Consider the following 24,551-nt stretch of genomic DNA (forward strand, 5'->3'; position numbering starts at 1 on the left):
CAATCCAAGGACTAAGTGTGCCCGGCCTGCATCTAGTAGTGATAATAGTAACAACAACACAGCAATAATAGCTAACATCCCTGTAGTATTCCTCCTATGCCAAGCACTTTATTATATTAACTCATTTAGTTCTCAATCCAACCTTAAGCAGTAGATACTAATATTATTATTATTATTACTTTTTAGAGACAGAGTCTCACTTTATTGCCCTCAGTAGAGTGCTATGGCGTCACAGCTCACAGCAACCTCCAACTCCTGGGTTTAGGTGATTCTCTTGCCTCAGCCTCCCGAGTAGGTGGGACCACAGGTGCCCGCCACAACACCTGGCTATTTTTTTTGTTGCAGTTTGGCTGGGGCCAGGTTTGAACCCACCACCCTCGGTGTATGGGGCTAGTGCCCTACTCACTGAGCCACAGGCGTCACCCTATATTATTATTATTATTTCCATTTTACAGATGGGAAACCTGAGGCACCAGAAAAGCTAAACTTCAAGTCCAACTTCACATGTCTGATAACCCTGGAGGCAGTAGCTAGACCCAGGACACGTGGTTCTCGAGTCTAGGGCAGTGCTTTTCAAACTTTTTTATCTCACAGCACACTGGAACTCATAGTTAAACTTCCTTGGCACACTTAAATTATGTTGATCAAAAAAAAAGAGTAAAAAAAGAATATACTTACTGTGCTTTGAACTCCTTTCAAAAATAATTTAATGAGTGATCTTTAAAATTTTTGGTAGCGCACCTAAGATCCTTTCACAGCAACACGGTCTGAAAACCACTGCTCTGGGGCTTACTCAGCATCACGCTGCACTTTCTTGTATCATTAGCCCCATCCTGAGCCCAGACCCGACACTCTCCTCAGGTAGGAAAGGTCCGGGGGGTTGGGTCCGCGTCTCACGCTGGTCCAGCCCTCGCCTTGTACCTGACTGCCCTCCTGGTGCCACATTTCTACCTCACAGCCTGCTTTCTCTTTCCCTGTTCTTAGCCTCTGTATTGATAAGGTGCTCAGTTCTCCCCCTCCTTGCCCTGTTCTTACGGTCCTACATAGACCTACATTTACGAAGCACCTACACTTTTTACATAGACCTACATTTACTAAGCACCTGCATGTGCCAGCTTACTCTTTGCACTGGGCCTGAGGATGCAGAGTCACTGGGGAACTCACCATCTATTAGGGGCACGAGTAGCCAAAGGAACACAGAAGTTTAGAGCCTGAGTGCCTAGATCAAAATCACTCCAGGGACGAGTGCGAAAAAGAGGCATTTGATCCTCCCTGGGGACAGAGGTTGTCAGGAAAGGCTTCACAGAGGAGGAGGCATGGACTGGGGTCTGAAATGTCCTGCCCCAGTTGCTCATCTTGTGACTCTAATGCTACTTCCTTATGCTAAATGTCCCTGGATGTCCCCAGTTGCCTAGAACTTGCTGGTGGTCACTTCACAGATACCACCACCTGCCTGCACGGCATACCCACGTGACCTCAGAAAGTAAAAGAGAAGTGCATATATCATTTTTATTTTATAACTGGCTAGTGGTACGAGTACAGATACCTGCCATCCCAGTGCCTGCCCTACAGCTGTCTGGAGTTACGCCCCTTGGCCTACCCTAACTGGGGCCCTGATCTTCTCAGCTTCACAAGACAAAAACATCCTCTCCAGGCTGCCTTTTGTACTCCCAGCTCTCTTGGGGAAATCTTGGGGGCATAGGAGGAAACCAATCTTATTAATTCTACACTCTGCTAACAAAAATAAGACTCAGAAAATTTAAGACATTCATCTGGTGACTTTGGACGAGTTCATAGTCATTATACATTTTGAAAATTTGTCCCTTTCTTACAATGACAAAGCTTTCTTCCTTTCAAAATTTCAAACTCTTTCCGTAGGTTCTGCTCCAATCCAGGAATCAGTTAATGTGAGATGTTTTTCTGGAGACTTCTTTATTCAAAACGGAAAAAGAAAAAGGAAAGAAAGAGAACTAGAGAGGAAGAAAAGGAAAGAAGGAAAACAGAGAGAGGAAGAAAGAAAACAAAGACAAGAATGAAGAAAGTTATGAAGGAAGGAAGGTCAATCAAAAGAAACTGATGTTTAAGAAGTCACTGCTGTGTGCCAGGCCCCGGTCTAGCGGCTTTGGTATATATTTATTACATTAACCCTTCCTCACTTTCACCTTGTTACAGATGAGGAAAATGATGCTCAAGATGATTAAATAACTTACGAAGGATCACAGAGTTATGAAGAGTAGAACTAAATTTGAAGCCACATCTAGTCCCAAGTCCATAATCTTTCCCACACGCGCTGTTTAAATGTATCCATGGACTTTGGCTTTTCCACCACATTCCTGTCACCCACTAGAAATGGGTTAAGTGGTAAAATTAACCTACTTGCATTCTCCATTTTCTTCACCTCATCACTCCACCATTTGGTATAAATTGCCTCAAACCTTTTTTGCAAAGCAGCCAATAAGTAAGTGCAATTGTAAAGCCCATCTCTGTACACCAAGGTCACCTTGGAGGGAGGTAAAGAGCAAGTGTCACCTTCTCATCCCACAGATGAAGAAGCCAAGGTTAAGCGACCTGCTCAGACCCCGCAGGGAAGGCAGCCAGAACTGCAGGGGAAAGCTCGGCCTCGGATCCGAGTAAGCCTCCTCGGCCAAGTGTTTTCAAGGGGTGGGTGGTGAGCGCCTGGGAGCCGTGCGTCTTTCTCTTTCTAATTTCGCTTTGATTCTTGGAGAGCATCGTGTTTCTGGCACTTGCTTCAGTAAGCACACTGAGAAAGGGTCCAACTGGCATTTATTTAATTACCATAAACAGATGTATCACTTTGGCTTCCATGAGGCAGCTTCTCCGTATGCTGATTGGCCCTCCTGCATACACGAGGCCCTTGCAGGGCCAGGGGCGGGGGGAGGACAGTCTGGTTCCTGGCCTGCCCTGCTGCCCCCATGCCACCACCCCGGGGGCTGTGGTGACAAGTAGGCATCGTGGAGGCCCACAGATGGTAGTCAGGGCAGACCGCTTGTGCCCGGGGCCTTCCTGTGAGCCTTCTGCAGCCCTCTGTGACTCTTCCCAGATGTCAGGGCTGCCTGTGAGGGGGCTCCTGAGATTCCTTTGTGATTTCTCCTCTCTGGCTCCCATTCTGCTGTTCTCCCCCTTGCTCCCCAAGGTGGGTATAAATGCCCTGCCTCCCTTCCTTGGCTAGGGAAACACAGCTTGCAGGCTCATGCCCCTTTCCGCCCCTAAGCTCACCTTTCCCCTCCCTGACTCTTTCACTCAGTTCTCACAGCAGTTTTGGGGGAAAAAATATTTGAGAGGTGTAAGAGGAAGGTTTTTCTAGAATCCAACATAGAAGCTGAGTTAAATTAGATAGAAAATGGTCATTAAAATTTCATTCCTCTTTGATTTTAGAAAAAATAAATAAGTTTAGTGATCGAGTGTGGCTGCTAATGAGAAAGGAAATTTCAAAGGCCTGTGGATCTCATAGAGAACAGGTGTTCCCAGGTAAGAGCCACATTTTCTTCAAGGCCAGTTTGGCTTTGAATAAAAAGATGTCTTTCTTTTCTTCTTCTTTTTTTTTTTTCTTAGGTAAAAAAAAAAAAAAAAATGAACCAATTTAATGGCATCTCGGTGCTTAGAGAGTATTTGCATTTCCAATGTGGTAAACTAGCCTCCACTGTTAGAGAATGACAGGACATCTTACGTCCCAGATTTGGGGGTCAGTCCTAGTTCTAGACATTTTGTCCACCTATCAAATCTGGTAACTCAATTAAAAAAATGGTTATGGAGCCCGAACTTCCTTTTTGATAGGATAATTTTGAGTTAGGCATTTATGTGTAGTTGTGGAAAAGCCTTCCCTGAAATATTGTATGCAAATCCCAATTTTTGAAGATCTTCCTGAAATACGGTTTGCAAATCATAATTTTAACACAGCCTGAATTTGGAGGGCTAAGGGATTTGTAGAAGCTTCCAGACAACCAATTCTATGAACCAGAGGGATAGACAGATCAGCACAGAGGTTAAAAGCATGAACTAAACTCCACTGCTCACTGGGTATGTCCTTGGACAAGTCACTTCATCTTCTGGCACCTCAGCTTCCTCTTGCGTCAACTGGGGATAGTCTAATGGCATCACCCTGAAGATTTTGAAAAAGGCAATCCAGATAAATCACTTAGCACATGCGTGGCACTTAGTAAATACTCAATAAATGTTAGGTAACAAAAACTATACACATACATAATCTTTTTTTAAAAATGTAAACATTCTGGCGCAGCACCAGTGGCTCAAGCAGCTAAGGCGCCAGCCACATACACCTAAGGTGGCAGGTTCGAATCCAGCCCAGACCCGCCAAACAGCAATAATGGCTGCAACCAAAAAATAGCCGGGCATTGTGGTGGGCGCCTGTGGTCCCAGCTACTTGGGAGGCTGAGGCAGGAGACTCGCTTGAGCCCAGGAGTTGGAGGTTGCTGTGAGCAGTGAAGCCATGGCACTCTACCCAGGGGCTCAGCTTGAGGCTCTGTCTCAAAAAAAAATAAAAATAAAAATAAATGTAAACATTCTAAATGATTTAATAGCAAGCTTTGAAAATTCAGATTTTAGACTTAAAGTGCTCACAAAATTCTCAAGTGGTTTTGTAACAGCTCATTTGATTGAGGATATTATAATTGTTCCTGCTTTATTACAACCATGAATCAACAGCATATCAGATTAGGTCTATTAAATACCTCATACCACATACATAATCTTAATATGGGTTCCCCAAAGCAGAGCCTAAGGTCAGGACTGGGCTGCAGCAGTTTATTTAGGAGATTCCAGCAAGCCGGGGGAAGGGGAGAAATCACCACTGCAGGCCAACAGGGCTTCCATGCCCTGGAGAGCATAGAGGAGCTCAGAGAATACTCCCAGGATCGTCCACCAAAAGCTAGAGTGTACATGTGTGTGTGTCTATACACACAAGTGAACAAGACAGGATCCCAGCTCAGTATTTTAAAATGAAATATATTATACTCAATATTAGTTCTAAGGCCAGGCAAGTCGGCTCAGTTGTTTGCTGTGAATAGTGAACTCTAAGGGAGGACATATCAAGAAGGGCTTAAAAGCCCAGAATTTCAATTGAAAGAAAAAGGCTCTGCCACAAAGAGCTGGGTGACATTGAGCAAGCTCTTTAACCCCTTTCTGTTTGATATTCTGTATAATGGATAATAATGATAGTAATAGACTACTTCCCAGTGACAATTAATGCAGAAGCATTTAACATCATTCCCGGGCATAGCACTTTGTGGCTGTTATTATCAAGATTGTTTTTATTGTGTGCGTAACTCAGAGAGCAGAAAACTACTGTCTGCTGTCTGAGCGGTTCAGGACGTATACCCAGCTTGACTTAGGAGAAGCCCCCATACACCTCTAATTTTGACAACAGGAACCAAGTTTCTGAGTGGCTACTTGCCTTCAACTTCTTGACACATCTTGGCAAAATTGTAGGAATTAGATCTGAGGGGTCAGGAATTCTGGTTACAAGGGTGGCAGGTAGCTAGGCTTGTGGGCCAGTCTCTTGTAAAATCTGCTCTTGATCTGGATTTGGCTCCATCTCTGTGGGGCCTTCCCAATGCTAAGCTAACCCTGTCTTCTCTCTCCAAACAAGGGCTGCAATGGCCCTTCTCTTCCACAGAGGACCCTCTCCTGTTTCATCCTGGGGGAACTAGACTCCAACCCTTCCTTCCTCAGACTACAGCTCTGTATCCCAGAGCTTCCTCCTTATTGTGGATTTGTGATTAAAAAATATATTAGAGGACCAAGAAATTATTAAGAGATTCAGCATTCTTGCAAGTAAAACTAACATATGCGATTCAACCTCGGTACTAAGTTATCCACAAAGACCCTGTTTCTCTGCTAAAAACATTAGGCTGGTTTCTGATCTGTTTTCTGATGGTGCCTTCACCCTGGGCCCACGGTCAAGATGAAAATGCAGCCTTTAGGAGTAGAACCTGATCTATCCTGCTATGTGAAAATCTAGGGTTATGACTGCAAGGGTTTGGTGACTTCACTGGGATCCTCATCCCTGTCCCTCACTATATATTTGTGTCAGCACTAGAGACACAAGGGACATTTGCTTTTTTAATTCCTCACTGTTATCCAGCTAGTTGATACCTTGGCAAGGCCTTGGGAACAAAGACCACTCTGAGATGAGGTCCAGCACTGCAGTGATCTTACGCAAGTGTCCCTCTCCCAGCAGTGCAGTGACATAGACAAAGAAGCAGGCTGATTACAGGGTGGCACAGCAGACCCAGCCCTGAGGATCCTCCCCAGCTGGAACCTGGGGGTCACTGCATTTCTCTGAGCCCTGTTTGTCAGACCAGGACCTTGACCAAGAATGTCATTCTGGTTTTCTCAGCTGGAACACACTATGCTTCAAAGTCTTGGTCCTCAACTGATAAAGTCCTTTTGCTGCTGTCCCTTCCAGCTTGCCTATAACATCCATTTTGAGTAGGAGTTTGGTCACCCAGCCAAATTATGCAAAAGAACATGGATCACATCTTGTGCATCAGGTAACATCTCAATGGGACGCAACCTAATTGTAACGATAATAACTCCTGTTTATGGAGTAATTATGATATGCCAGGGGCTGTGCGGAGCACTTTATGTGTGTCATATTATTTCATCTTCACAACAACCTCTTTATAGATGAAGGCAAGTGGGTTCAGGAGGTCAAGATGTTATCCCAGGAAAGCGACACTGGATTCAAACCGAGTCCCTGGCCTCTGTCCTGAGGCTGGAGGGCTCAGTCACAGACTGGATGGGGAGAGGGTTCTTGTTCATCAAATCCTTTCTTCCACTGTGCTGGGGACCAGGTTTCCTCACCCATGGGGCTTTGCATCCTGTGATCTTGCTGTTCAGAGATCACTCCGGGCCCAAACAGGGTGGCATCTCAGAATTGCCAGTTGTGAGTGTACATATGTGTGTGTCTGTGTGCGTGTAGAAACTCAGGCTGGAATGCAGGGGACCTGGGTCCAGTGCCTAGCTCAGTAATTTTTGTCTTTAATTCTATGACTAGAGTGAGATCTAGGAATTCTTTCTTGGCTGGGAAAGGCCAGAGCCTCAGTCTCTCTCTCTCAACCTTCTTCAATTGCACAGGCTAACAGCCTTGATCAAGCATCACACTCCCTCCACATCTCTGGCTGGCTCAGAGAGACTACCCTGCTCCAGGTGCAATGAACTCTGGGAGGCAGAGAGGAAACACACTATCTCAGGGGCACATGCAGCTTTTCCTCCCTATCTCTCCCCACCCTGCTGAATCTCAGAGTGGTGCCACTGAGCCTGCAGATCTGTGCCTTCCACATCAGATATCCCTCACAGAGCCACCTCCTCATGTGCTTACTCAAGCTGTTGCTAATGGAAAGAAGTCATGCATAAGTCACGAGGGGCCAGTTTTCAGGATGGGTGGAGAAGGGGAATTATCTGCACGGCTCCCGGCTCTGTGAATGACAGGGCCAGGCTCGTGCCAGTCCTGTCCACTGCAAGCACAGGTATCCTTGCGAGACCCGGCCTCTCTCCTGCTGGACTTCTGGGCTCAGAGCCCAACAAGGTCCCACACTTTCTTTGAAGCTGAACATTAAGGACAAATCTGACTTTCACATAAGGCAAGAAATTGTTCTATTCAAAATTCTCTTTAAGACTAAAGGCAATTCACAAAATACCAAGAAACAGTGAAAGCTAAGGTTTGCAGAGAGGGAGGAAGGGCCATGAGAGACAGTCAGGTGGGGAGTGCGGAGAGGTGAAGCCAGGTCTGAGGAGCCACTTTCATCACACTGACTGTGTCAACAATTGGTGCCAATTGCAATCCTGAAGGGCACAATCTTAAATTCCATAATCTCGAATGCTGAAATCCCCAAAGATCAAAATCCCTAATGTATGTAATTCCAAAAATCATGATATGAAGAGATTAAAACCCCAAATGTTAAAGTATGGAAAGCTGAAATCTGGGGAGAGGATTAGTGATTTGGTTGTACACAGGATAGTTGCATCATTATAGCTAAATCATATTTGTTCTATTATCTTGTTATTTTATCTTTGTTTGGAAATTAAGTATTGTTTGAGGAGATAGCAAGGTGACAAGGGCTGGGTTTGTGCATAGGTATCTACTTGACTAGATTAAGGAATACCTAGAAACCTGGTAAACGATTATTTGAGGCATGTCGTGAGGGTGTTTTTCAGGTGAAATTAGCATGTGGGTCTGAGTGAACCAAGTGGGAATATCTACCCTTAGTGTGGATGGTAGGACAGGCACCATCCAATCTGCTGGGCCCAGAGAGAACAAATACAGAAGGCCACTGGTCTCTCTCAGAGCTGGACAGACTTCTCTGCTGCCTTGGACATCAGAACTCCAGGCTCATTGTGCCTTTGGCCTCTAGGAGTTACACCAGCAGCCCCTGGGTCCTGAAGCTTTTGGCCTCATACTGAGAGTTAACCATTCAACCCAGTGGGGTCTGAAGCCTTCTGACTTGGATTGAGCCATGCTACCCGTATCCCAGGGTCTCCCTCTTGCAGATGATCTGTCATAGAACTTCTCGGTCACCACAATTGCATGAGCCAGTTCCTCTACTAAACCCTCTCCCATCTATCTGTATGCAATTCCTACTGGTTCTATGTCCCTCTAGAACCCTCATTAATACAGATTATTTCTTCTTACTGTATTCCTTAGAACACAATGGCAGAGATTGTGAAATTGTTCCCTTGCAAAGGGACTGTGATAACTTAAGTGCTGTACAAGGCTACTTAACCTTGAAAGATAAAAGTTTAAAAGCTAATTCTTATTGGTCCTGTGATGCCGTCACAGGGCAACGAGTGCAGGGAACCAGCAGAAGCTGGAGCAGGCAAAATTCTTCCCTGGAGCCCTGGGAGAGAGCACGGCCTAGCTGACACCTTAACAGGATTTCTCGTCTCTAGAACTGAGAGAGAGTATATTTCCATGGTCTAAAGCCACTCAATTTGTGGTCATTTGTAATAGCAGCCACAGGAAACCAATACAAGTTGATCCCCCTCTCTGGTCTCAGTTTCCTTAACTGTAAAATAAGAAGCTTTAGCCTCCTAGTCTTGTCATTGTCCCCATCACCCAATGAGCTGCTTACCTCCAGGGGAGAACAGGTTCCTCAGATGGACCCCTTCCACGTGACATTTCTTGCCTAAACAAGTCACTATTCCCCTTTCTGCTTGGGTCAAGACGACCTTGCTGAGGGTAAAATACCTTCACAGATAATTATTTTTCTGATTGTTAATTGCTAGGAAAATAATCTGTCTTATCCCAGGGAAGCCATCCAAATAACCCTGACCTCTCTGTGGATTTCAAAGACAGGTTGCAGTATCTATTTTCTAATTTCCCCGGAGTCCCTGCAGGGTGAGGGATCCTGGGGAAGGAAACCCCACCAAGTCTGCTTTGGGGATGCTGGATAAAGCAGAGCCGAGGTAATCGGCTCACCCCGCCAGCCCCAGCCTGCTCTGCAACTCAATCACCAGCACACAGCTAACCAAATTACAGCTCGGGGCTCTGCGCCTCCCAGATATGTGACTCCGGAGCCTCATCTGCAATCACCATTAACCAAGAAAACCGCACGGCTGCTCAGCGCCCATAGAGTGGAGTGTCTATAACGCCCACAGAAACCCAAGGGCTGGAAGAGGCAGCAAAGTCTTTAGAATGACGCTGGCAGAGTGAACACCACCAGCCTGGGGCCCCCTCCCTCACCGTCTCCCCAGCCCCTGCGAGGTGCTAATGAGCAGTGAAGTGGCTCAAGGGTGGGCAGAGAAAGAAGCTGAAACACCCAGAGGAAGGGGAATGAGACCCTCAGAGGTGGCTGTGTCGCTAAGAACTGAGTAACCCACATACCAGCTATTAAACATCTTGTGGAAGCCTTTAGCTGCTTTAAAGTAGATATTCATGCTGAACACTCCAAAGGCCACCTCTAAATCTCAAAAGACAGAGCTCAGGTCTTCAGCGCTCATTCAGCCGCCTGCTGAGCAGAGGGAAAAAAGAGTTAGCAAAGCCCCAGGGCGGATTTCCAAAGAGATGCCACTGCCACGTCTCTCCCATCTTTCCTAGGATGAGCCTGCCCCTCCTCCATGCAGCCCCCTACCCTTCCCATCAGCACACACTCAGTGGTACTGAAATGCCTCAGTTTGAGATTCCCTATCTGTCAGGCACTTAAATTAAAGCTATCATTGCCCCAAATGCCCATCCCATCCTCTGTGTGTGTGTGTGTGTGTGTGTATTTTTGTTATAAACCAATATTAATAGGTTACAATAGAGAAGAGCTCTAGGGACATGAAAAGCCTCCCCTTCCCAGAGGAGGAGAGGACACTTATTTTCTCCAGAGGCAAGGAGAGCATATAGGGTTCTAAGGGCAGTGCTGGCCCAGGGTGGAGGTATCCAAGAGCAACTGGGAAGTTGGCCAGAAAGCATTTTGCTAGTCTTCCTTTAGAAACTTGTTTATCAAAGGCTGTGGTTAAAAAGGAGGAAGTCACTTAGCCAGCTACTGTCTGCTTGGGAAGTGCTACTCCAGAGGGGCTGAGCGAGGGACCCTGGCTAGCAGGACAGAAGCTCCCCTGGGGAAACCTGAGCACAGGGACTGACCACCCCTCCCGTCAAAGGGCACCTCTACAGACAGGGCAGGAGGAGGCAGGGCTGCCCTGGGCAGAGCATTATAGAGACAGCAAAAGCCAACAGGAGAGGAGCCAGGAGAAAAAGGGTCTTTTGGTTTGGAGACAAGCAAAGGACAGGAGGGAGAAAGGAGTGCTGAATCAGGACCGGGGCAGGAGGGCAGGCAGGGCAGGCGCCTCACCAGCGCCAGCCTGCAGCCTGCTCACCACATTTCAATAACCTCTGTGAATGAAAAAGCAGAGGGCAGCCAGCCAGGAAAGCTGGCTCCATGGTGGTCACTTCTAGTCGGAGGGGAAAAGTGGGGGCACCATTTGAACGCTAATCTGTGCAAGGGACCATCCCTGCGGGCAGAGAGAGACAGAGAGGCACAGGGAAACATACTCTCATTTGCATGCCACTGCCTGGCACTCACTTAAAGCTGAGCTTGCTCATGTTCAAGGCCGGCTACTCTAGAGGCCCTTTTTTAATTAGGGTGGGCTTAAGGGGTATAATAGGTTTAAGCAGAGTATCAGCAGTCCCCAAGAAGCCCCTGCCTTGCTTGAAGGAATCCCAGGTTACTGAGTAATCACCATAACAAGACCGAGAATGAAGGTGACCTATAGAAGCATGGTAAATACACAATTTTCTTTGCTCTGTAAGTGAATTTTGATTATAACTCAGCACTTGCCTCAGGTCCTAAAACGCTGTTAGTTAGAATTCTTAGGAAAGCCCAGGAAAGGATAAAGTCCAAAAATGGTTCAATAAAGCAAAACACAGGCTTCCCAGCCCTCTCTGTAGCTACACACAACTCAGAAAATTGAAAGCAAGGTTGCAACCTCTCTGTCCTTGGTCACTGTTTCATGTACTAGGCTGTCATACAAGGTTCAGGGAAGCACCACAGATCAATAGCTATTCCACATTTTTTTTCCCTTTAAAAAAAAAAGACACGCCCCCCCCCCATCACAGCTTATTACATCCGAAGCATATTTCCATGGTTATTTACGGAAATTAGCATTTAGAATAAGAACTTTTCTTTTGAGGTTTCATGCACTTTTAAATATAAGCAATGGGGTGGTGAAGCTTTCATAGAGTTATTCCTTTAAGAGCTCTGCAATTGGCTATTAGCCATCAGGTTTGAGAAGTTAGTAAAACTTACTCCAGGGGCAACCTGGACCCTGGATGAGTATATGATACCTATAGATACTTTCATAAAGGCAGCCTTGGCTGCGGGGGTCCCCCCTGCATGGAGCAGCCCTCTGAATCCTGTGTGCCATTGCTAGCCTGGTGGGAATGGTTACACTCAACTTGCTTTGTTTACCTGCTGAGAAAAATTTGTGTGTTTGTTTTACAGGAAATGAAAAGCCAAATGAGAGTGTATGTGAAAAGGTGAGCCATGGCCTCATTGCCACCCACTTTTATGTTACTGCTTCTAAGATTTGCACATTGCCCTAAGGCTTTAGGTCACAGCATCTGAAGTTCCTATTGAAACTCTAAAAATTACAAACAACATACTTTTTATTAATTATTTTTTTTTAGAAGAGATAGTTGTTAATGCACCTTCACCTCTAATCTCTTCTCATCCCCTAACAGCAGCCTGTGGAGGGGACGGGCCAGATATTCATAAGCCCATTTTGATAGTGAGGAAAAGAAGGCTCAGAGAGATGGAATCACTCAAGGTCACACAGCTGGCCAGAATGGCTCCAGGCCTCCAGCCCCAACTTGGATTCCCGGACTTGTCAGTATCCAGGCAGACATCACTGAAACATATACACAGATGGTTTCCCCTGGCCTGAGCCAGACCTTAGCACCCTCTCCTCCCCACCACCAGCCCTGGTCAGTGAACCATAGAAATTCAAACTTCGGAAATGCTAAGTCTCATAAGCAATTTTTAAAGGTATTAAAATGCAAAACAGGAGTAAACAAAATTTCTTGCCACAGGGAACTAACTAATGCAAAGTGACAAAATAATGGGAGTTTGAATGTGGTCTCAAAAGTGGCCGTAAAATGGAATTCAGAATCACATTTGAATATGTACACTGTACACTTCCTTTGCTAAGGATGACGGTAGTGAATGCTCACTTATAAAACTAAGCCATAGAAGAACGAAGAAATAGTAACTGAAATAGTAATTGAAAGGAAAGAGTGATTGTGACCGGTTGTGTGGAATGGCAGTAGTCGCCGCATGGGGCCACAGAAAGTCAGATCCTAGGTCACGCTCACCCAGGGGTCCCAGGACAGTCTGCCGCCCCTCCCCCAGGACTGGCCTGGGCGGATGGCCCCAGCAGCCCCAGGCAGCTGTCTTTCCTTGAAACTTCCAGGCATTGGGGAGGAGGCGCGCCCATCAGGGCTGACCCGCAGGGCTCCGGCGGAGGACAGCCCAGGCAGTGGGAGTTTATGAAGTGATGAGCACCTAGCAAGCTCTTCTGCCCAACAGCGGCGGCCAGAATGACATCTATCCCCACAGCCCGGTGCGGACGCCGCAGACTCTGCCCTTCCCCCAACAGTCTGCGTCACTCAGCGAGCAGGACAGGAAGCAACTCTCAAGGAGTCCAGCTTTAATTTTAGGACAGAGTCAAGGCGCCCCGAGTTTCCGGTTAGGGGAGTTCAGCTGCGCCCGGCCCCACCCCTCACCCACTGCCATCCCTTCTTCCCCACCGCCCCCAGCCAGCGGCTCTCATTCCCTTCCCGTCGGTCTGGGCGGTGATGTGGAGCTGCCCTTCCAGACCCCACATTTTGGCTCTTTTAAAGGGCATTGGCCCTAAGGTACAAATGCAGAGGCGCCAGGGCAGTGAGGCAGCGGCCCGGGAGCTTCAGGCAGCAGCAGCAGCAGCAGCAGCGCTGAGCTGGTTTCATTATGATACAATTGAAGCCAATCCCAGCTCCTCCTATCCTCAGCCGACCAGCACATCTAGCTAGCAGGAAGGAAATAAGCCAAACTCTTTCTGACACCACGCACACACTGAGGACAAGGACAGACACTTTGCAGAAACAGAAACCCTGCCAATTCCCAGGTCCCGGTGTCTGGGTTCCTCACCCCCAACCCTCAGCTGCTTCCGCGGTAGCCAGAAAGGACTTCCAAAATCTTTGTGCTTAACTGTCTCCCCCATCACATGGGACAGACAGCAATTTGGGCAACTTTTCAAACCCTGTCTCCTGCAAACTTGCCCACAAATATTTGGGGGAGAGATGGAGGCGCTCCTCTGCTCCCTCCAACAAACCTCGCTTCCGCCCCCACCCCCGTAGGCCGGCACAGCGTGTGTGTGTGTGGGGGGGGACAAGATTAGACCATCACTCTGGTTTTTCTCACCGGTCAGGGAAACAACCCTGTCACCACTAACACCAAGCCACCTAGAGATCAAAGGTGAGCCAAGGCGAACAGCTCCAGGTACCAAGCGTCCTTCCAGCACCAGCGACCAGGCGTTTGTGAGCCTCTCGCCAAGCACGCTGGAGAGTCGCTGCCCCCTCCCGAGAAAACGACTCGAACCCGAACCGGTGAACGTAAAATGACAGGCGGCAACTCACCTTTAGGTTGTGAGTGGGATTGACGACGCAGACAAGTTGCCCCGCCGCGGAGAACACCCGTTTAGCCTTGTAGTGCTGAAACCGGAGATGAATGAGATCTAACACAGCCCCAAAGCACTGGGTAAAGAAAAGCATCACAACTTTTGGGGGGGGTTGTTGGCCCGGGAAGGCAGCGAAGGAAGCGGTAAGTCCTTGGGCTCTGGAAGGAGCGCAGCCTCTGAAACGCTCGGCTCCAGCCCGGCTTAGCGTGCCTTCATATTCATCATCAAAATAAGACGGTTGGAATCTTGCAGCAGTGAGGCGGCCAATCAAAAGGACAGAAATGTTATCCTTGAGGTGCAGAGACAGCCAATAACAAATGCCTTCCCTACCGAAACTCCCTGATGAATTGAGCCTGGCGGAGAATGTATTATTGAACATTACCATAGATCAGCACATTGCATTTATCTTGTGATTACAGCCAACCATACATAATGCTGGGGAAGATAGGCTGACAAAATTGATTGCTTAATGTGTCTCCATTTATTAATTGACTTAATTTAACATGAGAGCCTTTCCTAATGCCCTGGCAAAAACGTAAAGCGTTTAAACAGCCAAATAGTAAAACACTCTGCTCCAAAGTAGGCAGATGGATAACGCAGATCGTGGCTCGACTCACCAGAGCTGCTTGGGAGAAAATCAAATATTACAAGACTCTGATTCCAGATAAGGATTTGGCAGCAGCAAAAATGTGTATCTCTCAATCTTGCGCTCTGACTCTCTGCAATTTGGACTACAGCCCTTGACAAATCTTACTCTCCTCTCTTTATCAAAGAAAAGAACCCCTGACAAATGCAATTGGAGTGGAGGGGGGAGGAAGGCATATTTTTCCCCAGAATACTGTAATTACTGAAGTCTGAAAGTATTAAAGCATAAAAATGCACAGAGTATGCTTCTAAAAATAATGAAATCCCTGATGCATGAATGCACACACAGAGAGAAACATACACAGAGAGGAAAGCGGCTTGTAAACCAGCAAAATAATTATAGATGCAGAGAACCTCTGCTTGTCTTTCTTTTGCATATTGGTGGGCAGCAAATTGCTAATTAACCACTAGATTGTTGCAGACATTAAAATCGAGATTAAGAATGCACATACCACATCATTTACTTGTTTCTGTGGATGCTAGCAGCACATTTCCGTGCTGAGTGTAGGCAGAGGGCATTCCAGTCCTCAGACTGGAAACTGTCCCTCTTTCCTCCGAACAGGGTTGGTGGGGGTGCTCAGGCCACCCATTTGCTCACGAAGAATGGGACAGGAAGGGTTTTAGGGTTTCTGGGCATGAACTCTGGTGGTTCATTTAGTCTTTGTGATGAACGTGGCAGAGTTAGGTGTATTGCGTTTTCCCTCTTCTTTGGCTTTTTCTCTGGGGTGAAGTCAGCCCAGATCCAAAGCTGCCTGGGGCAAGATTAGCCTCTGATGAGACTTGCACCCACTGAGTGTGCCAGTTACTCTGTCCTCCACCACTCTGCTCTGGCTGTAATGTATACAGAGCTTGCCTACCTGACCTACCTTTCTGTGACCTGGTCAGACAGCTAAATGTACAACAGAAAAAAAATAATAATAATAAAGGAGAAAAATAATGCACCAGTTTACTGACACCAGAAAAGAGCCCAGCTTGTTACTTTTAACTTGAATTTAAAACCAAATGAGTGTTTTAACAGACAAGCTGAATAACCCTTACAATGGAAACTTTGTACTTTCTAAAACAATCGCACTAGTGCCAAACTAGAAGATGACAACATTTGAACTGATTAGAACCTCATCTATGTGGTATTTTTATATATGTGCCCCGAACCCACTTATTACAGGGCTCACAAATAAGGATTACTGACCCACAATGCCAAAATCACTTCTAAAGTCTGAATTGTCCAGAATAAGCTTTCAGTAGTTCACCAGGAAAACACTCCTACTTTTTAAAAAAATTGTCTTACTTTAAAAAAAAAAAAAATAATAAAGCAAGCATATACTTCCTTAGGTTCCTTAAAGACACAATGCATAATTCAGAATGTTCAAGATTCTACTTTTTACTTCCTTGGTTAGAATGAAACTATTGTGTTGGGTTTTTGTTTTGTTTTGCTTTTTTTTTTTTTTAACATTTAATTCTTCTGTTTGTTTATTGTTGCTCTCATCATACTGGAATGTAAATTCCATCAGTGTGGAGATTTTTACTGTTCTTTTTAAAATTGTATGCAAGTTGTTTTTTTTTTTAAAAAAAATGAACACAAAATAAGGGTTCGATCAAATAGGACAGAGGTCAATTACTTGTGTTGATAATCTCATATTTATGGTTGAGATACAGAAATCAATGCTCCTTTTATTTTGATTTTTTAAAATTAAAGTAGTTTTTAAAAATTAAAATAGTAAATTGAATTATTTGATTTTTAAAAATGAATGTTTTAGAGCAGTTTTGAGTTCGTGACAAAATGGAGAGGAAGATACAGAGATTTTCCCAGACAGCCCCTGTCTCCACGTCTGCATAACCTCCCACACTACCAACATCCCATGCCCGAGTGTTACATTTGTTATGATTGATGACCTTACACTGATCCGTCATTATCATCCAGATTATATAGTTTACATTAGGCTTTCACAATTAGTGGTATACGCTCTGTAGATTTGAACAAATACAGAAGGTGCCCCAAAATGCATACACATTTTAAGAGATCTTGTTGGAAGTAGAATCAGTGATTCTCAAGAACTGTATGAATTGCAGGTAAAATGGATATAGCATGTCTAGGTACACCTGACCACTAATGGTAACTTCAGTTTGACTTCGAAGAGTAATACATAGACAGCATCACTTAAAATGTGTATACATTTTTTTGGCACCCTCTGTATATGACGACATGTTTCCACCATCATGGTGTCATCCGGAATATTTTCATTTCCCTAAAAATCTTTTGTGCTCCACTTGTTCTTCCTTTCCTCCTCCCCAGTCCTTGGCAACCACTGATCTTTTTACTGTCTCCACAGTTTTGCCTTTTCCAGAATGTCATGTAATTTGAATCAGACTTTTTCAGATTGGCTTCCTTCACTTAGTCGCATGCATTTAAGGTTCTGCTGTGTGTCCGTTCATGGAATCGTCGTGCATTTCTCTTTAATGCTGAATGATATTCCATTGTCTGGGTATACCCCAGCTTGGCCATTCACCTAACAAGGGACTTCTTGGTTACTTTAAAGTTTTGACTGTTATGAACAAAGCTGCTATAAACATCCCTGTGCAGGATTTTGTGTAGACATAAATTTTCAACCTTTGGGGTGGATAACAAGAAGCACAATTGCTAGATTCTATGATAAGAGTGTATTTAATTTTGTAAGGAACTGCCCAACTGTCTTCCAAAGTGGCTGTACTATTTTGCCTTCCCACCAGCAATGATAGAGAACTCCTGTCGCTCCATGTCCTCAGCAGCCTTTGGTGTTGTCAGTGTTCTGGATTGCAGCTATTCTAACAGGTATGCGATGGTGTCTCGTTGTGGTTTAGATTTGCATCTCCCTGATGACATATTGAGTATTTGTTCCTATGCGTATTCTTTTTTTTTTTTTTTTTTTGAGACAGAGCCTCAAGCTATCACCCTGAGTAGAGAGTGCTATAGTGTCACAGCTCACAGCAACCTCCAACTCCTGGGCTTAAGCGATTCTCTGGCCTCACCCTCCCAAGTAGCTTGGACTATAGGCGCCCACCACAATGCCTGGCTATTTTCTTTCTTTCTTTTTTTTTTTTGGTTGTAGTTGTCATTGTTGTTTGGCAGGCCTGGGATGGATTCGAACCTGCCACCTCTAGGGTATGTGGCTGGCACCTTAGCCACTTGAGCTACAGGCACTGAGCCTGCTTATTCATTATTGGTGAGATTTCTTTTCAGGTCTTTGGCCCCATTATTTAATCTTTTTTTCCTTATTGTTGAGTTTTAAGAGTTCTTTTTATGTTTTAGATGCTATTTTTATCAGATGTGTCTTTCGCAAATATTTTTTCCTGGTCTATGGCTTGTCTTTTTATTCTCTTGACATTATCTTTCAGAGAGCAGCAGCAGTTTTAAATTTTCATACAGTTCAATCTAGCAATTCTTTCTTTCATGGATCATGACTTTGGTGTTGTATCTACAAAGTTAATGCGTTATCATAAGGTCATCTAGGTTTTCTCCTATGTTATCTTTTGGGAGTTTTATAGTTTTATATCTTATATTTAGGGCCATGATCCATTTTGAGCTAATTTTTGGGAAGCCTGTAATGTCTATATCTAAGGGGTTTTCTTTGTTTTGTTTTGGTTTTTGCATATGGATGCTTACTTCCAGCATTGTTTGTTGAAAATCTGTTAGATTTATACCTGAGTATTTCTTTTTTGGAGATGCTAATATAAATAGTATTACGTTTTTAATTTCAAATTCCATTTAGTTACTTGTATTCCCTTTGTATCCTGCATCTTTGCTGTAATCACTTATTGCTTCCAAAAGTTTTTTTATTCTTTTGGACGTTCTGCATAGACAATCACATTATCTGCAGACATCCTCCTTATTATAACCTAAGCTACTTTCCTTAACCTCACTAAGTTACCGCACCTATAACATGGAAATAATAGGAATGTATTTCTCTCTCTAGGTCATTGTGAAGACTAAAATGATATATCTGGAAGTACCCCGCATAGTGCCTAATTCAAAGCAGCCCCTCACTACTTGCTCCTACTATCTTTGGCAAACGGGTGATGGTTTGGTAGCATGTGTTTACATTTCCCCTGCACCCCTGAAATGTTTTCCCCCACTGATAATATACTTCTCTCCCTAGGGCCAAGCAAACAGAGGCTTGTATGAGTGAACTTGGCTTCTGGTTATGTTCTTAGAAAAGCAGGTATTCCTGAAATTACCTAGCGGCCCAGACTGGAAGGTGAAGGCTGAAGAGCCGGAGAGTGCAAACCCACATCAGCCCTGAGAACAGCAGCCAAGAACTGCCACTCCAGATGCTTTTCCCTGTCTCCAGACTTGGCCTCCTGCTCTAACTCTATACCCCCAAACTGGTTTCTGCTGCTCTATTTTAGAATATGGAATACAGTAAACTGTTTCCATAGTCATTGCTCAAAATAATCACCCAATGGGCAATGTTTGGAGCTCACCCTCATAATAGATGCTCAGGCTTAATGTTCCAAAATAGGGTGGCATAACCCAGCCTTCAGGTCGAGGCGTGGAGTTGTGTCCACCTCTTGCCATTCAGTGGGGCCTCTGCAAGAGCTACACCAAACCCCCCATGCTGTACCTTGATTCCTAGGCCTGCACTTTGTAGCAGCCAAGTTTACATTTTATTGGCATTAGAAAGTGTCTGAGATTAATAATCAGACAAATCTGGATTCACACCCTATATATGGTTACCATACTTAATGTCACTTTGGGATAATTACTTAATCTCCCTGATGCTTGGTTTTGTTGTTTGTAAAATGAAGCTAATAATTCCATTAATAGGCAGTTTAAAGATTAAACAAGCTATTATAGGTAAAATGTCCAGCCCAATGACAAATTTTTTTTTTTTTTTTTTTTTTTTGTAGAGGCAGAGTCTCATTTTATCACCCTTGGTAGAGTGCTGTGGTGCCACACAGCTCACAGCAACCTCCTAGTCCTGGGCTTAGGCAATTCTCTTGCCTCAGCCTTCCAAATAGCTGGGACCACAGGCTCCGGCCACAATGCCTGGCCATTTTTTTGTTGCAGTTTGGCTGGGGCTAGGTTTGAACCCGCCACCATTGGTATATGGGGCCAGGGCCCTACACACTGAGCCATAGGTGCCGCCCCCAAATGGCAATTTTTTATAACTGTGACAATGAAAAGCTGTCATTTTCTTCTTCTTCCTCTTCTTCTTTTTTCTTCTTCCTCCCCCTCCTCCTCCTCCTCCTTTTCCTCCTTCTTCTTCTCAGAAATATATTTGTGCAAGTCAACACAAAGTACCAGTGAGATGGGGAACACCAACACTCACACACACTGCTGGAAACCACTTTGGAAAACTGTCAGATATTATCTACTAATGCTAAACTTATGTATATACCATGGCCCAGAAAGTCTACCCTATATACACAAAAAATATGTATGATAATTTTCAAGGTAAAATATTCGTGATAGTCAAAAACTCAAAACATCCTAAGTATCTATCAGCAATAAAATGGAGAAATTACATTATTTCACCTGCCTCATTAAATGTTACATAGACATGAAAAAGAATGAACTATCCCTACATGCAACAATGCAGTCAATGACAGGATCTCATAGATATAATCTGGAGGTAAATAAAACAGACACAAAAGAATATCATATATATTGCTTGATTACATTTATACGAAGTTCAAGAACACAGAAAAGATAGTCTACAGGGTGAGAAATCAGGAGAGTCAGGACCTTGATAAGAAGTTATGACTGAAGAGGATGGGTGGGGGTGGTTTCTACAAAGCTGGTATGATTCTGTTTCTTGATCCATGTTCTAGTTTCATGAATGTTATGGGTTGAATCCCCCCTCCAAATAGATGTTAAAACTCTAACTCCTGGTACCTCAGAATGTGACCTGGTTTGGAAAGAGGGTTTTTACAGAGGTAACCCAGTTAGCATGAAGTTGTAAGGGTGGAACCCAATCCAACATGACTGGTGTCTTTATAAAAAAGGAAAATTTGGACACAAAGACACAAGGATATAGAGAACACCTTGTGAACGTGAAGGTACAGGAATGCCGAGGACAACTGGTAAACCACCAGCAGTAGGAGAGAGGCATGGATGAGATTCTCCCTCCCAGGCCTCAGGAGGAATCGACCCTGATGACACCTTGATCTTAGACTTCTGGATTCCAGAACTACAAATGAAACAATGCATTTCTGTTTAAGCCACTCAGTGTGTGGTACTTTATTATGGCAGCCTGAGAAAACTGATATTACACATTTGGTATGTCCATTTCACAAAAAAATTCAGCAGCCTATGGACTTATGATCAGTGCACTTTTCTGTGTATAACATATAGGCTCTCTTAAGTAACCCATGGATGAGCACATAACTGAATTTTGAAAGAATGAAGTGCTGCATAGAGATTTTTAGAAGTCTATTGAAGTAGTCACAAAGGGAAATACCTGATTACATAAAATATTGAACTCTGTATGTCAAAATGTCTAACGAAATTTGAAAGAAAACAGAATATTGGCTCAGCGCCCTTAGCGCTGAGCACAGTGGTTATGGTGCCAGCCACTTACACTGAGGCTGGCAGGTTCGAACCCGGCCCAGGCCAACTAAACTACAATGACAACTGCAATAACAAAAAAATAGCTGGGCACTGTGGCGGGCGCCTGTAGTCCCAACTAGGTTGGGAGGCTGAGGCAAGAGAATCATGTAAGCCCAAGAGTTTGAGGTTGCTGTGAGCTGTGACGCCACTGCACTCTACTGGGAGTGACATAGTGAGACTCTGTCTCTAAAAAGAAAAAAAAAAATTGAAGATACATTTGCAGCACTATGACAAAAGATTGATATTCATGAAACAACTCTTGAATATGCAATTTAAAGAGCTAAAATTATGTGGAAAACTAGACAAAGGTTATAAACAGAATACCTAAGAGAAACAATAAAAAGATGAATAAGTAAGGAGTGATGTCATCAAGGCAACGCACACAGAACAGGAGGTTCCAGCTCTTGGTTCTGCCCCCAACTCCAGTTTAACAATTTAACAACCATCCACAGATGAAAATGGCTTTATGAGAGCTCCGGAAGCTAGCTGCACTCATTACATCTGCAGCTTTTTTGTATCTCATTCAATACACCAATAAAGTGGGCTTAAAATAAAAATTAATACATAAATGACAAACTTTCAATAGAACTAGCAATCAAAGAAATGCAAATTAAAAGATAGCATCCTTTACCTTTCCAATTGGCCTTTTTTTGTTTTTAAACAATAATATCCAATGGTGAAGAATCTGCTTTGAGACTAACATTCTCTTCTGCTAGTGACAAGAAAGATAACAAACATTTAAATACTTGCTGTATGGCAGAAACTATATGAAATACTTAGCCTACATACTCAAGTATAAGATTGTCAAACATCTTATTTTCTTTTCTTCATAACAATATCATAAAATAAGTACCTTTTTTCTTCTTTTTGAGACAGAGTCTCACTCTGGGTAGAGTGCCATGGTGTCGCAGCTCACAGCAACCTCAAACTCCTGGGCTCAAGTGACCCTTCTGCCTCAGCCTCCCAAGTAGCTGGGACTACAAGTACCCACCACAACATCTGACTAGTTTTTCTATTTTTACCAGAGGTGGGATTTTGCTTAGGCTGGTTTCTAACTCCTGAGCTCAAGCAATCCACCTACCTCAGCCTCCCAGAGAGCTGGGAATATAGGAGTGAGCCACCACGCTGGGTTAGTAATATTTGTCTCATTTCCAGACAGGAAGCTATGGCTCAGGAAAATTAAGTAACTTGTCCGACTTGTCCACTGGACTGGTAAATAGTAAAGGTGGTATTTAAGCCCAGACAGCTCAAATGGCAGATACTGAGACTGACTTCCTCTGAGAATATGAACATATTGTACCATTTTCCTTGAAAACAATTTATAATATGCACCTCAAAAGGTTCATAAGCTTTGACCTGTTAACAAAATTTCCAGGAAATCTGTTCTTATAATGTAATGAGAAAGGTCAACAAAGATTTGAATACAAAGATATTCATTGTTTTATCACTTATACTCCAGAGAAAAAAATGGAATCGAAATGTCCACAATAGGCTGGGTATGGTGGCCCCTGTAATCCTAGTACTCTGGGAGGCTGAGGCAGGTAGATTGCCTGAGCTCAAGAGTTCAAGACCAGCCTGAACAAGAATGAAACCCTATTTCTACTAAAATTAGAAAAAAAAACTAGCTGGGTATTATGTTGGGCACCTGTAGTCTTAGCTACTCAGGAGGCTGAGGCAAGAGGCTTGCTTGAACCCAGGAGTCTGAGGTTGCTGTGAGCTATTATGCCATAGCACTGTACCCAGGGCAAATGAGTGGGACTCTGTCTCAAAAAATTTTTTTAGAAAGTCCACAATAGCAGCAGACAAATTATTTAAGGTACATCTATCCACAACACAGAATGTATTGTAGATATACAAATATGTTTCTGGAAAAAAATGTAGAAAGATATATGGATAAAACTATTCATTGTAGCACTGTTTATAATGATAAACGACTAGAAACCTTCAGATTATCCCTCCGTAGGGGACTGGTTGAATAAACCAGTACACAACAGTGACTCCTAGCCGTAGAAATGACAATTACCTCCAAATACTGCTATGAAATCAGTTCAGGTTATATTGGTAGATCAGGAAAGAGATGCGAATAATATTATGGATAACATGCAAATATTTATCTTAATGTGGGGAATATATGTTTATTTAAGTAGCTATTTATGTTTTTAAAAAGAAAGAATAAATTAAAAAGTAAAAACAAAGTTAATATAGAGCAGAAAAGGGGAAAGGGTGAGAGTGCAGAAATGAAGCTGGACTCCTCTGAATAATCCTTGTTCTATAGTGACTTTGCACATTTGAAACTATTTGACAGAATTATAAAACAAAACAAAAAAGAAATCTCCAGAAGTTGAAAGCAAAATAAAACAAATCCACTGTGTTTCAGGTTGGTAGCGTAGGCAATGTTAAGTGAATCGAGAGTGTGGTAATTGACTACAAATCCTTAGTCAGATGTACTCTAAGGACAAGAAAAATTTTAAAAACTTTTTGTAATTATATTGTTAGTGATAATGTTTGTGGGGTTTTAAAAATATATCTCTACCTTTGAAAGGTGCAACCTAATTTTCTTTCCCTTGAATGTGAGTCAGACTTAGTGACTTGCTCCTAATAAAAAGTGTGGAAATGATGATATGTAACTTCTGAGTTCAGATGGTTAAAGGAGTTGCAGTTTCCCCATTGTTCTCCTGAATGACTAGCTCAGGGGCCAGCCCTCATGCCAAGAGGACATTCCATCAGCTCTCTGGAAAGGGCTACATGGGAAGTAGGAACTAGGAACTAGTTTGCTTCTCCACCAACAGCCAGCACTAAATTGCCAGCCATGTAAGGAGACACCTTGGAAATAGATTCCTAGGCCTCGGTCAAGCCTTCAGACAACCGCTGTCCAGGCTAAATCCTTTAGTGCAACTGCATGAAAACTGCCCAGTTGAGCTGCTCTCAAATTTCTAGCCCATAGAACCTGTGTGAGAATAAATGTTTAGTGTTGCTTTAAGTTACTAAGTTTTAGGGTAACTTGTCATACAATAATAGATAACTAATATAGAAGTTATTTCAGGAGTTGGGTGCTGCTATGACTCCAAAATTTAGGAATGGCTATGGAATGAACAGTGGAAAGAAGCTGAAAGTATGAGTGATAAGACTGTATAGAAAAGCCCAA

The 24,551-nt window shown here is 43.9% G+C and overlaps 1 protein-coding gene across 1 annotated transcript in view; it reads right to left on the bottom strand.

Moving 5' to 3' along the window:
* Positions 1-14,343, bottom strand: part of SIAH3 (siah E3 ubiquitin protein ligase family member 3) — a 65,593-nt gene extending 51,250 nt beyond the window's left edge. Inside the window, exon 1 of the mRNA XM_012805553.1 lies at positions 14,135-14,343. Coding sequence (XP_012661007.1) covers positions 14,135-14,269 — 135 coding nt within the window. The 5' untranslated portion in view covers positions 14,270-14,343. The remainder of the gene's footprint in view (positions 1-14,134) is intronic.
* Between the last annotated feature and the right edge of the window lie 10,208 nt (positions 14,344-24,551).

Source organism: Otolemur garnettii, unplaced genomic scaffold, assembly GCF_000181295.1.
Source record: "Otolemur garnettii isolate 467f Iridium unplaced genomic scaffold, OtoGar3 scaffold00043, whole genome shotgun sequence".
Classification (NCBI taxonomy): domain Eukaryota; kingdom Metazoa; phylum Chordata; class Mammalia; order Primates; family Galagidae; genus Otolemur; species Otolemur garnettii.